Below are 14,360 nucleotides of genomic sequence, written 5' to 3'. Positions count from 1 at the left end.
GGTTAATAGGGGCATAAGAGGAGAGGAAGATTATGAGTTCTTTTGAGTTTGATGTCTATGGGACATACAATTGGAAAGGTCTAATCAGCAACTGGTGATGTAGGACTGAAGCTTGGAAGAGACTGAACAACATGTACAGATCTGGGAGTCATCTGCACAGAGATGGTAATTGAACAGCTGGGAGCTTATGGAGTCACCAAGTGAGAAAGTATAAAAAGAGAGGAGATAGTCCTGGCAGAGCCTAGGAGTACACCCAAGATTAAGGGGAATGGTATGGACAATGAGCCAGCAGAGGACACGCAGAAAGACTGAGATCCTGTCCCATAGTGTCGTGTTTTCTCTAAAATGCTACATAATGCTAACTCTTCTTTGTTTTAGTTCCCAGTTTCCCACACTGATCTTATTCTGATTTATCTGGGCCTTTTTGATATTAGTTTTGTAGTGCATTAAAGTCTGCAAAATGTTCTACAAATATTATCTCATTTTAATTTTACAACAATTCTGAGAGGTAGGTGATGTTATTATCCCCATTTTGTAGGTGAGAAAACTAAGGCAGAAAGAGGTTAAGTGATATACCCAGGTTCATAACTAGTAAATGTCTGAGACAGGATTTGAACTCAGGTCTCTGACTCCAGATCTCATGCTTATCTACTTCAGCACTTATACAATTAATACACAGATTCAAAAAATCTTAGTGAAGGAAGGGCCTTTAGAGGTTACCTGAGCAGGAATCCCCTCTCTATGACATCCTTAAAAAATGGTCATGTATGTCATGCATGTATCATGATAGGCCTGGGAGCATGGGACTTCAGTCAACAGGAACTTATTCTTCTTTTGAATAGTACTAATCATTAGGAAATTTTTTTCTTATATTAAGCCAAAATATCCTCACGATTCTACTACTTTCCCCCATTTTTCCTGATCCTGTCCCCAGAGGCCAAGCTGTCCAAGTCAGATCTTCTTCCACATGACAGCTCTTCAAATACTTGAAGACAGGGCCTGTATCCTTGCTAAGTCTTCCCTTTTCCAGACATCTCCAGTTCTTTATGGCATGGTCTTCAGTTTTTTCTCCATCCTGGTCACCATCCTCTGGATGTCCTCCTGGGGTGTGTATGGAGGATATGATAACAAGATCTCCCTCCTAACACCTGTCAATAGGATAGGGATAGTAAAGAGACCTGTGACTTCACTGGTAGAGGGAACACCTAGGTAAGGAAACTCCTATGCTTGCAGCTCAAAATCTTTTCTGTTTGCCTTAATCCACTGGAGATGGTAAAATACTCTAGTATCTTTGCTAAGAAAACCTCATGGATAGTACTGGTGCGCTATCGTTCATGTGGTCAGGAAGCATTGGACACAACTGAACAACAACCTTCCCTGCAGCCGATAGGTAAAGAGAACTGCTTAGATCTTAGAGACAATATTTCTCCTATATGAACTGCACACAGTGCCCCAATAAGGGCATAGTTTCAACTCAGGAGAGGAGGATTCCCAAAGAAGAGATAAGAAAGTCTCTCAGCTCTAAGAAAGAGGGCTTTTTCCCCTCTCTTTTCAAGAAACACTCTTCCCAATTAGGAGTCCATTGAGGATAGAGCTGAGCACTCTGGCTTGTCCCAGGAACTACAAAGTTGCCTCTTCCCTTGAGAGGTAATTCATTAACTGTTCTCTAAGATATGGGGTGCTTTTTCTCTAGTTGTCTTGGAGTCTGTTTTCTCTGAAATCTATTATACTCTTAGAGGTAAAAGAACTCAGTGTCCTCACATATTCCTGTTCCACCCTGGTCCATGCTTGCAGGCCTATCAGCTTTAGAGCATGCACAGAACAGGCACCATAGAGATGGAACACACACTAATATATAGACACTAGAGAAACTGATATTCACATGCTCCATACTCATGACCACACAAGTGTGCATACACTGTATATACCTACCCATGTCTACACGTTCAGGATGCACACATTCATAAGTACACACATGCCGGTCTACATAATGTGCATATAGAAACCTCCTCCCATAAATCTTGTGTTGTTTCCCACATCATCTGACCTGAGCTCCCTGCTATTCCGAAACAGTTTCCATGATCCTGAGTCTCCCACTCATTCTGGAGGAGGCTGTCAAACCTTCTTCCTCTCTTATCTAGCCTTCAAAGCCCAGCTCCGTCTCTGCCATGAAGTCTTCTACTCCCCTTTAATCTGGGGACCTTAATTTAATAAGAAAAAAATGAAAAGAATATTTGAATCTCAATTGTGCTTTTTATTTCCTATGCATTCTTGGGCAAGTCACCATCCTCTTGAGGTTACATTTTTTTTTTTAATCTGTAAAATGAGTGAATTGGAAAAGATGGTTTCTCAACCCCTTCCGCCTCTGAAATCCTATGATTCTCCCTTAGGAATGCAGAGTGGTAGAGTATTCCATCCAGATCTGTGTAGAATAGAGCAGGACTTATACTTACAGTACGGCATTTCTTCTTGATTCTAGTTGGCTGCAAATTTTCAGGCTTGTGCCAGATTGGCTTCAGAAACAGAGGCCAGGTTTACTTCTGCAGAGAGGATACTCCAGTACATGAAGGTAGGAGGATTCAACGTAGAGAACTACTACGTGATCTTTTTAAAAAGTCAGTCTGTCAATTAGCATTTATTTATAAAAGGAGGTAAAAGTAGTCTTAGTACTTCACCAGCTTTACTTGCTCCCACCTTCCCCTTCCCAGTGTCCTGTATATAATGCTCCCAGAATTCCAGGGGCTCCTACAGTTCTAAAGATTTTCATTTAGTCTCCTTTCTGTGTCCCCACCCCCTCACCTGAACTAACCCATTCTGAATACTATTCTCTCAGGACCTCACTAACTGCAAGGAGGTTATGGGTATTGATGGCTTAAAATCTAAGAAAGTAGATCTATTCTAATAAGCTACTGTGTTATCCTTTCAGGTAATTATCGCACCTTCAGCCAGTCAAAATGCATATATATCTCCAGCAGGTCATAATCAATAATTTTTACTTGTGGATATTTCTGGCTGTTATGGGAAATATTGGTGGGGGGTGCAGAGGAATCTTTTAGCACCTCCTAAATCACATCTTATAGCAGTTGACCAGGGGCTACCACCCCTGGGATAGGGAGAAGGGGGTTATAATAATCACTTTCTTTTTCTTTTAAAAAATAAAGCTGTCTGTTCCTGAGTTCCCTTTACACATCGAAGGGGTGAGCTGCCCCCCAGGTTGGCCACAGCAAGGGCAAATAACCTTCAAGAATTATCAGATGAGATACAGAGATAATACACCAATAGTTCTCAATGACATCAACCTGACCTTTCACAGCCAAGAAGTGGTGGGCATCGTGGGAAGAACAGGTTCTGGTGAGGGAATCCCCAGCTACCTCTTTCCCTATGCCCTTTGTGAATCCACAGATAGTGGAGGGGTAAAAGTCAGCATCTGCTGGACCCTCCTTGGTTATTTCTTCTTACTTTCTCTCCTTATTCTATAGAATTACAGAACATGAGAGATGAAACAGATTTGAAAAAGCCTTTTGTCCAGCCCCCTCCTTTTGCAGAGGAGGAGAATGAGGGCCAGAAAGGTGATATTACATGACCAAGGTCACATGGCTTGTGACTAGCAGAGCCAGGACCAGAATTCAGGTCTTCTCCCTCTCAGTGCAGTGTTTTCCACAGTATGGGTCATGCTGTTTTTACTTCTTGACTAAATACTTACTACCCTGCTACACTTTAAATGCCACAAAGGCAGGGCCCCTGCCTTATTTAAATTTCCACTCTCAACCCATGTTTATAACAGTATCACATACTCTGTAGGTGGTTAATAGTTCTTTTTCAAACCGAATTAACTGTTGGATCAAAACTCTGGGCTAGTACAGCTCTAATGAAACAATCAGTTCTTGTACTCTAGTGACTACAAATGAAGTGGGTAGTTCAGTAGTTAAGGTTTCCCTGTGGAGTTGGCTATCAAGCTCACTGTGTGGGCTTGGGCTTCCAACATGGGCCAATGAAGGCCTTCAACATGAAGCAGTAACAATATTACTGTACTCTTCGCTCCTACAGGAAAGTCCTCTTTGGCAGTGGCTTTATTCCGGCTGGCAGAGCCTGCCGCTGGCAGTATCTTCATTGACGACATCGACATCAGTAGCCTTGGCTTAGAGGATCTGCGGTCCAAGCTGTCAATCATCCCTCAAGATCCTGTCTTGTTATCGGGCACCATAAGGCAAGAACTGCTTCATGCTCACCCACTCCTGGCATATCAGAACTGGATTTTGGTTTAATTTAGCAAGCATTTATTTAGCACCCACTAGTGCCAAACACAGTGCTGGGGACTGGAGATACAAAAGCAAAAAGGTTCTCATTCTACTAGGCCTTAGAGTGTACCATCACAGAAAACATCTACCAAGGAGGAAATATATTCCAGAAAAGGTGAAGCCAGGTCCAGAAGCCAGGTTTCTCAGTCCAGTTCTGTTTCTACTGCATTATGTGAACTTCCCTCAGGAGAATGTCTACAGTATTGCATAAGGCAAATGAACAAATGAACCACATTTGAGATAAGTGATCCTACATCTTCTGCCTGGCTTTCCTTAACATGCTTCATTGATATTGTTCAAAAAGTATCTCCTTGTTGTGTGGCAGGTTCAACTTAGACCCCTTTGAAAATTATACTGATGAGCATATCTGGCAAGCATTGGAAAGAACATGCCTGACTAAGACAGTGAGTAACTGCAAACACCAATATGTGTGTGTGTGTGTGCGTGTGTGTGTATGTGTATCTGAAACAAATGGGCTGCTCTTCTTTGGAAGACTTGACAGGCATTGCTATTGTCTGATTTACATTGCCTTTCTGGAAGACTCCTTAAGGATAAGCCAAACCATGTCTAGATGGCAGTGAATGTGTAAATAAAGGCTAGATGAGGCAGAGTCTACTTCTGCCTCTCTTTCTGGGGGTGGTCCTCAGAGTAACACTTGTATCTTTGTGTGGCAGATTTCAAAATTCCCAGAAAAACTGCTAGCTAAAGTTGTGGAAAATGGTGGAAACTTCTCTGTCGGGGAAAGGCAACTTCTTTGCATAGCTAGAGCCCTCCTGCGCAATTCCAAGGTAAGGAAGGAGCAAAGAACGACCATAGGTTGATACCTAGAGCTAGAAAGGACCCTTGAGGTCATCTACTCCACCCCCCTTAATTTTACAGTTGAGAAAACTAAAACCCATGAAGATTAAGTAACTTGCCCATATGATCTATGTTAATGGCAGATTCAAATCTCAACTCTTTGACAACAAATCTAGCACTCTGGAATAGATACTCCAAATTGCCTGTAGTAAGTGGAGTCAAGATGGTGAAGTATCAGGAAGTATTTAGTAAATGTATCAGACTGAGTCCTAATTAGAAAACAAAAAAGCAAAACCAGATAATTTTTTATAAATTAACTGAGAACACTACAGAAAAAAGGGAAGACAAATAAAAGATATGAAGAAATGATCTGAAAGGGAATTAACAGCTTGGCACATGAAGCCTTACCCAATTAACAAACTCCCTGAAAATGGGAATGGAAAATGAGAAAAAGATAATGACTACGAGACTGAAAAAAATGGAAGAAAATATGAGATATCTTATAGTATAAATAACCGAACTATGTGGAATAATTTAAGCATCATTGATCTGCCTGAAAGCAATAACCAAAGCAAGCAAACAAACAAACAAAGAGCCTAGACATATTTCAAGAAACCACAAAAGAAAACTGCCCAGGTCTCTTAGAATCAGAGGGCAAAGTAGAAACAGAATCCACTAGCTATCTCCTTAAATACACCCCCAAATGAAAACTCCCAGGAACATTAGAGCCAAAAATCCAGAGCTTCTAGGTCAAAGAAAGTGTTTTGCAAACAACCAGAAAGAAAGAATTTAAATACCAAGGAGCTACAGGCAGGATAACACATGATTTAGTAGCCACCACTATCAAGGAGCAAAGAATTTGAAATATCATAATCCAAAAGGCAAAGAATACGAGTTTACAGTCAAGAATAACGTATCCAGCAAAACTGAATATAATCCTATCAGGGAAAAAGTATGAAACTCTAATCAAGTGGAAAGCGTCCAAGCATTTATGATGAAAAGACCAGTGCCACACAGAAACTTTGAAACGCAAACACAGGAGTCAAGAAAAACATTAAAAAAAAAGGTACCATGAGCAAATAATCATAAGGGACTAAACAAGGATAAACAGTTTATATTATAATGTGGGGAGATGGTACATGAGCCCCTTCAGAACCCAGTCATCATAAGGGGTCACAGCAGGAGTCTAATTAGACAGAGGACCTAGGATAGGTTTTTTATTGTCTCAAAAGAAGATAAGAAAGGGAAAAAACTATACATCAGGGAGAAAAAAGGGAGAAAAGGATGGGAAAAATGACCTCACATAATTGGGACATGCAAATAGAAGTTTATACAAACAAGGAGAAGAGGGTGAGGGTGAGGTGCAACAATTGAAACTTACTCTCATCTAACTGGAAGTAAGGAAGAATACATGTGCACAACTGGATACACAGAAAGATATTTCACTCAGCAAGGAAATAAGAAGGAAAGGGGAGAACAAAAGGAAGGGACTAAGAAGGAGGGTAGGTTAGCAAAACAAACCCTTCCTAAGGATGTATGAAAATGTTTCTAGGAATTCTTTTTGTGGAAACTGAAGGGACGCCCATCAATAATTAGGCAAGGGTGGAACCAGCTGTGGCATATAAATGTGATGGAATACTGTTGTGCTGTAGGAAATGACAAAAGGGATGATTTCAGAGAAACTTGGGAAGACTTGTATGAAGTGATTTAGAGAGAAGTGTGCAGAAACAGAACAATTTTTAAATAGCAATATTATAAAAACAAACAACTTTGAAAGACTTGGGAACTCTGATCAACGTAATGACTAATCATGATTCCAGAGGACTAATGATGAAACCGACTACTGATCTCCATAGAGAGATGATGGATTCAGAGTACAGATTGTGATTTTTTTTTTGGACTTGGCCAATGTGAGAATTTGTTTTGCTTGATTATAATGTTTGAAAGGGACATTTTGTTTTTCTTTATAATTTTGTTGGAAGGAGGAAGAGAAGGCTGACTCTTGTTAGTTAAAATTTTTGTTTTCAAAAAAGCATTGTCATTAGGAGATGAAAGAGCTGGCTGCTTTCTGAAAATATATTCACTTTCCAACTTTTTAAGTGTCTTTGACACTTTAACTTAAAAAGTTAAACAAGCATTTTCATCCATGTATCTGCCTTTTTTCTTATTTGATCACACTTGCTTAATCTGTCCGAGTTCTCCAATCTATATATAGAAATGTTAATATGCATGATTTGCCAATAATAATAACAGTAATTAATTTGGGATTGTTTCATCAGCTATGGTTTCATCAGTAACAGGGCTGGTGTGGAAACTCACTTCACCAATGGAGATGAGCAAGTCTACTTTAATTTATGGTTTAAGACATTTTGTGGGGACACTGATATTAAGTGACCAAACCAAAGGCAATACAGTTCATATCTGTCAGAAATAGTACTTGAACCCAGGTCATCCTAGCTCCAAGACCAGACCTCCATCCACTATACTACTCTGCCTCTCAATAATAATAATCCTTTGAATTTTTCATATTATACATTTCCCCCCAAAACTCTTTCTTAATACTTTTCTCATCTGGAAGGTAGAGATTATTACATCCTTAATATATGTAGTATACAACTAATATACTATTAGTTATGACCCAAAGCACAGTAGGAACTATCCCCTCTCAACAAACCCACACGTATACCTTTTTTTTTTTTTTTTTTTTTACAGTCCATGACCTTATTCTCCATATGCTGTTATAGAACCAGTACATTAGATATGGATAATTCACCTTTAACATATTCACTTTTTTGTTTAAGGTAGAAAATGTTAGGGAGAAAGGTCATTGCTGATAGGCAGTTTCAGGGAAAATTTAAAAAGAATGACATTTAGTTTGGCTTCAAAGTTGGATGAGTCAATAGGCCAAGTGGAGAAGGGAGCACCTTCTCCCTTTTCATATCCCATTGGATACAGTGACCAAAAACACAGAAGAAGGAAAATATAGGGAGTATTCAGGGGACAAAAATATTCAAGTTAGGTTGGATTATAAAGTACATGGAGGAGGGTAATATAAAATAAAATTGGAAATGTAGAGTGATGCCAGGTTTTGTTATCTTTGAATGCCAGATAGAAGAATTTGAATTTTGTTTAGTAGGCAATAAGGAACTAATGAAGATTTTAGAGCAAAAATTTAATATGATAATTTATTTGCAGAGGGATAGCCTAAATTTTTCCTTTTAAATTATTTTGGATAAGTAAAAAAGAAGGAAGCTTGCTCTGGGGACATTTTAAATCCCAAGGGTTTTGCTTTCTGACTATATATAGTTAGCTCTAGGTGCTGCATTTGATAGGGCACTGGGCCTGGATTTGATAGACTTGAGTTCAGACCTAGCCTCAGACACTTACTAGTTGTGTAACCCTGGGAGTATCATTTAGCCTTTTTATAGCACCTGTCATCTAGGGTTGTTAGGAGGATCAAATGAGGTAATATTAGCACAGTGCCTGGCACATAAAAAGTACTTACTAAATGCTCATTCTCTTTTCCTCCCCTGTGTCTGGGTTCTAAGTATATCTTCTATTTCTGTTACCAGATCATATTAATAGATGAAGCTACTGCCTCCATTGATGTGGACACTGATGCCCTGATCCAGCACACAATTCGAGAAGCGTTCCGTGATTGTACAGTGCTGATCATTGCACATCGCATCACAACTGTCCTGGACTGTGACCGCATCCTAGTCATGGACAATGGAAGGGTATAAAGAACTTCCTGGGACCAAGAAGAGAGGGCAGGATTCATTCTAGGGCAAAAGGATTTCTCCTTCCCTTTCAAGATAAGCCATGGTAGCTCTCCAAGCTACTCAACCTTTTAGAATATTAACATTAGGAAGAATCTTAAAAATTAGCCCCCATTTTAAAGATGGGGAAACTGAGGCATTTAACAAGGAACGCTGAGGTAACACAGTGAATTAGTGGCAGGGTCAGGACTTGAACCAATGTTTCCTGACGGCCAATTCAACGTTCTTCCCTACTCACTATTTTTTTTTCAACTTCCTATTTTCTAGGTGTTGGAGTATGACAAACCTGAAGTCTTACAACAGAGATCTGATTCAGCATTTTCAGCTTTGCTGGCAGCAGCAAATAAAACGTAATTAGAGCAGTGGTGTATGGGACAACTCCAGGTGGATCTGGAGGACAGAGATTGGACCAGCTTAGTCACTGGGTTGTGAAACTCTCAAGTCCACACGGAGATATTGCTATAGGTACTTTGATGAATTCAGTTCATCCAGAGATCCAACCCATGTCAGCATTTGAAGATCTCCTTAGAGCAGGATGGTCGTTTTATTCTCTCCATTTGAAAAAATTTACTTAACAAACACCGAACAAATTAGCATTTCCATATATGATATGGAAAGGGAAAGGATTGTACATGAAAATGAATCTCTATTATGTAGAGTTTGCTTTTCTTTTTAAGCATACAATAAACAAGATGTAACTTTCAAGTTGCCTGCCAATCTATAATTCCTTCTGGGCTTCTTTCTCTTGTCTTCTCATTTCTTGTCTACGTGTGTGTGTATGGATGGGGGGTAAGAGGAAAGAGAAGGAAATTCTATCACCCTTTCAACTCAACTTCCTGGCCCTTTCCAAAAGTTGAAGGAAAAAGAAAAAAAAAAACCCTGTAACAAATAGACACAGTGAAGCACACAAATTTTCACATCGTTCATGTCTAAAAATGAACACCTCATTCTGCAACTTGAGTCCAGCACTACTCTGTCAGATGAGGTGGGATGTTTCATCATCAATCTTCTGAAATTGTGGTTAGCTATTGCCTAAGAGAGGCTTTGGTCATATCCTTAAAATGCTGGTATCGTCTCACTGTTTAATTATCTCTGACCTAAAAATTCTTTAGAATTGAGTAATTTAGTCTCTAATTACTTTTAAAATTTAATTTTATTTATTTGTTTTCAGTTTTCAACATTCACTTCAATAACATTTTGAGTTCTAAATTTTCTGCCCTTCCCTCTGCTGCAATCTCCTTAAGATGGGGTGCAATATGAAATAGGCTATACATGTACCATCGTATTAAACATATTTCCACATTAGTCATATTGTAAAGAAGAACCAAAGGGGAAAACCACAAGAAAGGAGAAACAGAGAGAGAGAGAGAGGGAGAGAGAGAGAGAGAGAGAGAGAGAGAGAGAGAGAGAGAGAGAGATTCTCTAATAGATTCAGAAAGACCTGAGTGCAAATCCATCCTAAGACACTTAGTAGTTGTATCACCCTGGGCAAGTCTATTAACTTCCGTTTGCCTCAGTTTCCTCAACTATAAAATGAGGATAACAACAGCAGCTACTACCCAGGGTTGTTGTGAGGATCAAATGAGATAACAGTTGTATAAAACACTTAGCATAGTAACTGGCACATAAAAGTGCTATATAAATGTTTATTCCTTCCCTTCTTACTTTCTGCAATTCGCTTCCCTTTTATGAGTGAGTTCACACCATTCACATTCACATTCATATTCCATTCAGCTATTATCATTAATGTGTATTTCCTTCTTTCTTATGCTATTTTGGTTTTTCTTCACATTACCCCCAATCCTCTCCTCACAAAGAAGAGGTTGGTGAGTGAGGTGTATGCTCAGCACTAGGGATTTATGTCTTCTGCTTCTGCTCCCCTGCTCTTCTTTTCTACTCACCCAGGCCCCAAATCACAAATTCATGCTCTTTCTTCCATTGATTTTAAATCCCTCTTCGTGGTCCACCCTATAAAGTTCATCTTTTGTTTTTTGTTTTTTGTTTTTGCTTCTGACAAATGGCACTGGGATCTACCTCCTTATTGTTCTCACCATTCCATCTCCAAATTTTGTCCTGTTTCTTTGTAAATAGAATGTATTTCTACATGAAAGTCTCTCTGTGTAATTCAGATGAAAGTGAAGTTTACGTGATGCCTACTTCTTCCTCCTTATTTGCAGTCTTCTATTTGAACCCTCCAATTATATGAAGTAATGAGTGTCCCCCTCAATTTCTCCCCCCTTTCCCCTAGTATACTTTTCCCTTTCATTTACTTTCTTCTTTTAAGTTAATAAAAACAGCATAACTACTCTTGGTCTCTCTGTCTTATGTAACTCCTTCTATTACCTCTGATGACATTAGAGTTCTGAGAGAACTTTTTCTTCCTCTTCCCCTTGTAGAATACAAACTTCATCTGTTTATAGTGCCTCCCATTTGCTCAAATAAATTTACCTATTTTTCTCTTGACTTCTGAATTTGAAGTTCATAATTTCTAATTAGCCTTATTCTTTCCCTCAGGGATATGTGGAAGTTGTCTATTTCAAAGATACTCTGCCTCAACAACACCCCCTACCCCCCATAGGACTATGCTGTTTTGGTGGATGTTTCTCTCGATTATAATCCTAAATGTTTTGCCTTCTGAAATATTGTTTTCTTAGCTCTATTCTCCATTATAGTGGTAGCTGTCAAAACTTGTGAGATCCTGACAGACTACTTAGTACTTGAATTTTTTTTCTGACAGCTTGTAGTATTTTTTTTCTTTGACATGGAATTTCTAAAGCTTTATTTTGGGGGGGTTTCTTTCAAAAGGCAATCAGTGAATTCTGTTTTCATATTGTTTTATGGTATAAATAGATCTATGCAGTTTTCCTAATTTCTGGAAATGTGATATCCATGCTCCGGTTTTTTAGGTCATGACTTTCAGATAGTTCAAGGATTCTTAGATTTTTTTTTTCTCCTTGACCTGTTTTCTAGGTTGGTTGTTTCTGGCATGAGATACCTTACATTTTCTTCCAGTTATTGTTTTTAGTCTTTTGACAAATTTTTTTTTGTTTGACTTTCTCATGGAGTAGTTGACTTCTGTTTGGTCCATTTTAATTTTCAGTAAGTCAAGGACTTTGTACCTCTTTTGTTGTTTAGTCATTTCAGTTGTGTTCAACTCTTTGTGACCCCATTTGAAGTTTTTTTGGCAAAGATACTAGAGTGGTTTACCATTTCTTTCTCCACTTCATTTTACAGATGAAGAAACTGAGGCAAACGGGGTTAATTCACTTGCTCAGAGTAACACTGCTAGTAAGTGTCTGAGACCGGATTTAAACTCAGGAAGATAAAACTTCCTAACTCCAAGCCTGGCACTCTGTCCACTGTGCCACCTCTCTGTTGTTAATTCTTTTTCCATATCTTTCCTCTGGATCTTTCATTTCCCTTCAATTCTTTCCTCTCGAAGTCTCATTCAATTTATATCACTTTCAAACTTATGCTTCATTTCTTCTAAGAATTCTAATTTACCTTGAGGTCAAGATGTGTTTTTATTCAAGGCTTTGTTTGTGGAACTTGTGGAGTTATTTTCTTCTTCTGGGTTTGTGTTTTTAGAGTCTCTGACTGTATGATAGCACTTTATTGCTGGTATCTTTTTTGTTCATTCATTTTCCCAAGCCATTCTTCTGAAATTAGAACATTGTGTCAGAGTTAGACTATATGTGTTAGAGTTTACCTTTGTGTTAGACTATATACTTCTCCTATTTTTATTCCTTTATTTATTATTCTTTTCTATTTTGAATTCCAGATTCTTTCTCTCCTTCCTACCCCTACCTCTCTGTTCTTTCAGGAGGTGATCAGTAGATTCTTTCAATTTCTATTTTCCTCTCTGTACCTAAGATATTGGAATAGTTTTCCTTGACAATTTCTTGAAAGATTCAGTCCAGGTTCCTTTTTTTATTTTTATTTTTTTTACCATGGCTTTCAAGGAGTCCAACAATTCTTAAATTATCTCTCCTTGATATGTTTTCTAGGTCAGTTGTTTTTCCTATGATATAGTTCACATTTCATTCTATTTTTTTCATTCTTTTGATTTTATTTTATTGTTTCTTGAAGTTTCATGGAGTCATTAGCTTCCACTTGTAAAATTCTAATTTTTAAGGAATTTCTTCAGTGAGCTTTTGTTCCTCTTTTTCCATTTGGCTAATTTTGCTTTTTAAGTTCTTTTCTTCAGTGAATTTCTGTACTTCCTTTACATATTAGGCCAATTTTATTTTTGTTTTATAGTGCTGTTTTCTTCAAAGGTTTTTGTTTCACTTTGACCAAGCTGTTAATTCTCTTTTCATGATATTTTTTGCATCACTCTCATTTACTTTCCAATTTTTTCTCTACTACTCTTACTTCTTTCTTTAATTCTCCTAGAAATTCTTTTTGGAGTTGGATCTAATTAGAATTTTTCTTTAAAAGTTTGCTTTTGGGTGGAACAGAGCACAGTCCAGCACAGGTGCCCAGTGGAGTGCAGCCCAGCGTGGGCTGTGCTGCAGCAAGGACAGAACTGGAGTGGTCTTCAAGGTGCTATGCCACCAGCAGCAGCTGTGGGTCCCAGATTCCTGAACTCACAAATACCAAAGGCAGCCTCAGGAGTCAGTGAGAAGGCTCTTTCACTTGGGTGAGAAGGAAATGCAGTGGTCTAGCCCCAGCCCCAGGCAGTGGCAGTTTCCATTATTGGAGCCCTGACCTGGAGTCCCTGGGAAGATTGAGCAGCTGATCTGGCTCTCAGCCCTGAGGGGCTGCCCAGGGGTGGGGAGGAGTGCTGGTGTGGTGGAGCTGGTGGGGTATTTGGAGAGGGAATTCTGCTCACAGACAAGAGTGCAGGCCAGGAGAGGAATAAACTCCTCCCCCTTGATTGTGCCACCTTAGAGGAACTGAGAACTTACAGGTCCCCAGAGTATACCCTGTCCTTGACAAAGAACTCAAAAGTCAGGCTGGGAAAATGCCCCCAAAAGAGAAAAAGAATAAGACAATAGAAGGTTACTTTCTTCGTGAGCAGGTATTTTCTCCCATCCTTTTGGTTGAGGAGGAACAATGTATACCATCAGAGGAAGACCTAAATGTCAAAGCTTCTGCATCTAAAACCTCCAAAATAAATATGCAATAGTCTCAGGCCATGAAAAAGCTCAAAAAGGATTTTGAAAATCAAGTAAGAAAGGTGGAGGAAAAATTGGGAAGAGAAATGAGAATGATGCAAGAAAATCATGAAAAGCAAGTCAACAGCTTGCTAAATGAGACCCAAAAAATGCTGAAGAAATTAATACCTTTAAAAGTATACTAACTCAAATGACAAAAGAGGCCCAAAAAGTCAATGAGGAGAAGAATGCTTTAAAGAGCAGAATTAACCAAATGGAAAAGGAAGTTCAAAAGCTCACTGAAGAAAATAGCTCTTTAAAAATTAGAATGGAACAGATGGAAACTAATGACTTCATGAGAAACCAAGAAATTACAAAACCAAACC

At 38.8% G+C, this 14,360-nt stretch overlaps 1 protein-coding gene across 2 annotated transcripts in view; it reads left to right on the top strand.

Annotated features, from left to right (window-relative positions):
- Nucleotides 1-9,580, top strand: part of ABCC11 (ATP binding cassette subfamily C member 11) — a 71,118-nt gene extending 61,538 nt beyond the window's left edge. For both annotated transcript variants that reach the window (XM_072632142.1, XM_072632141.1), the window contains exons 24-30: nucleotides 2,480-2,569; nucleotides 3,162-3,351; nucleotides 4,048-4,207; nucleotides 4,624-4,702; nucleotides 4,973-5,086; nucleotides 8,669-8,833; nucleotides 9,143-9,580. In XM_072632142.1, the coding sequence (XP_072488243.1) occupies nucleotides 2,480-2,569; nucleotides 3,162-3,351; nucleotides 4,048-4,207; nucleotides 4,624-4,702; nucleotides 4,973-5,086; nucleotides 8,669-8,833; nucleotides 9,143-9,229 (885 nt within the window). In that variant the 3' untranslated portion in view covers nucleotides 9,230-9,580. The remainder of the gene's footprint in view (nucleotides 1-2,479; nucleotides 2,570-3,161; nucleotides 3,352-4,047; nucleotides 4,208-4,623; nucleotides 4,703-4,972; nucleotides 5,087-8,668; nucleotides 8,834-9,142) is intronic.
- Nucleotides 9,581-14,360: the final 4,780 nt, after the last annotated feature.

Source organism: Notamacropus eugenii, chromosome 1 (assembly GCF_028372415.1).
Source record: "Notamacropus eugenii isolate mMacEug1 chromosome 1, mMacEug1.pri_v2, whole genome shotgun sequence".
NCBI classification, from domain to species: Eukaryota; Metazoa; Chordata; class Mammalia; order Diprotodontia; family Macropodidae; genus Notamacropus; species Notamacropus eugenii.
This window is presented reverse-complemented; position numbering and strand designations above follow the sequence as displayed.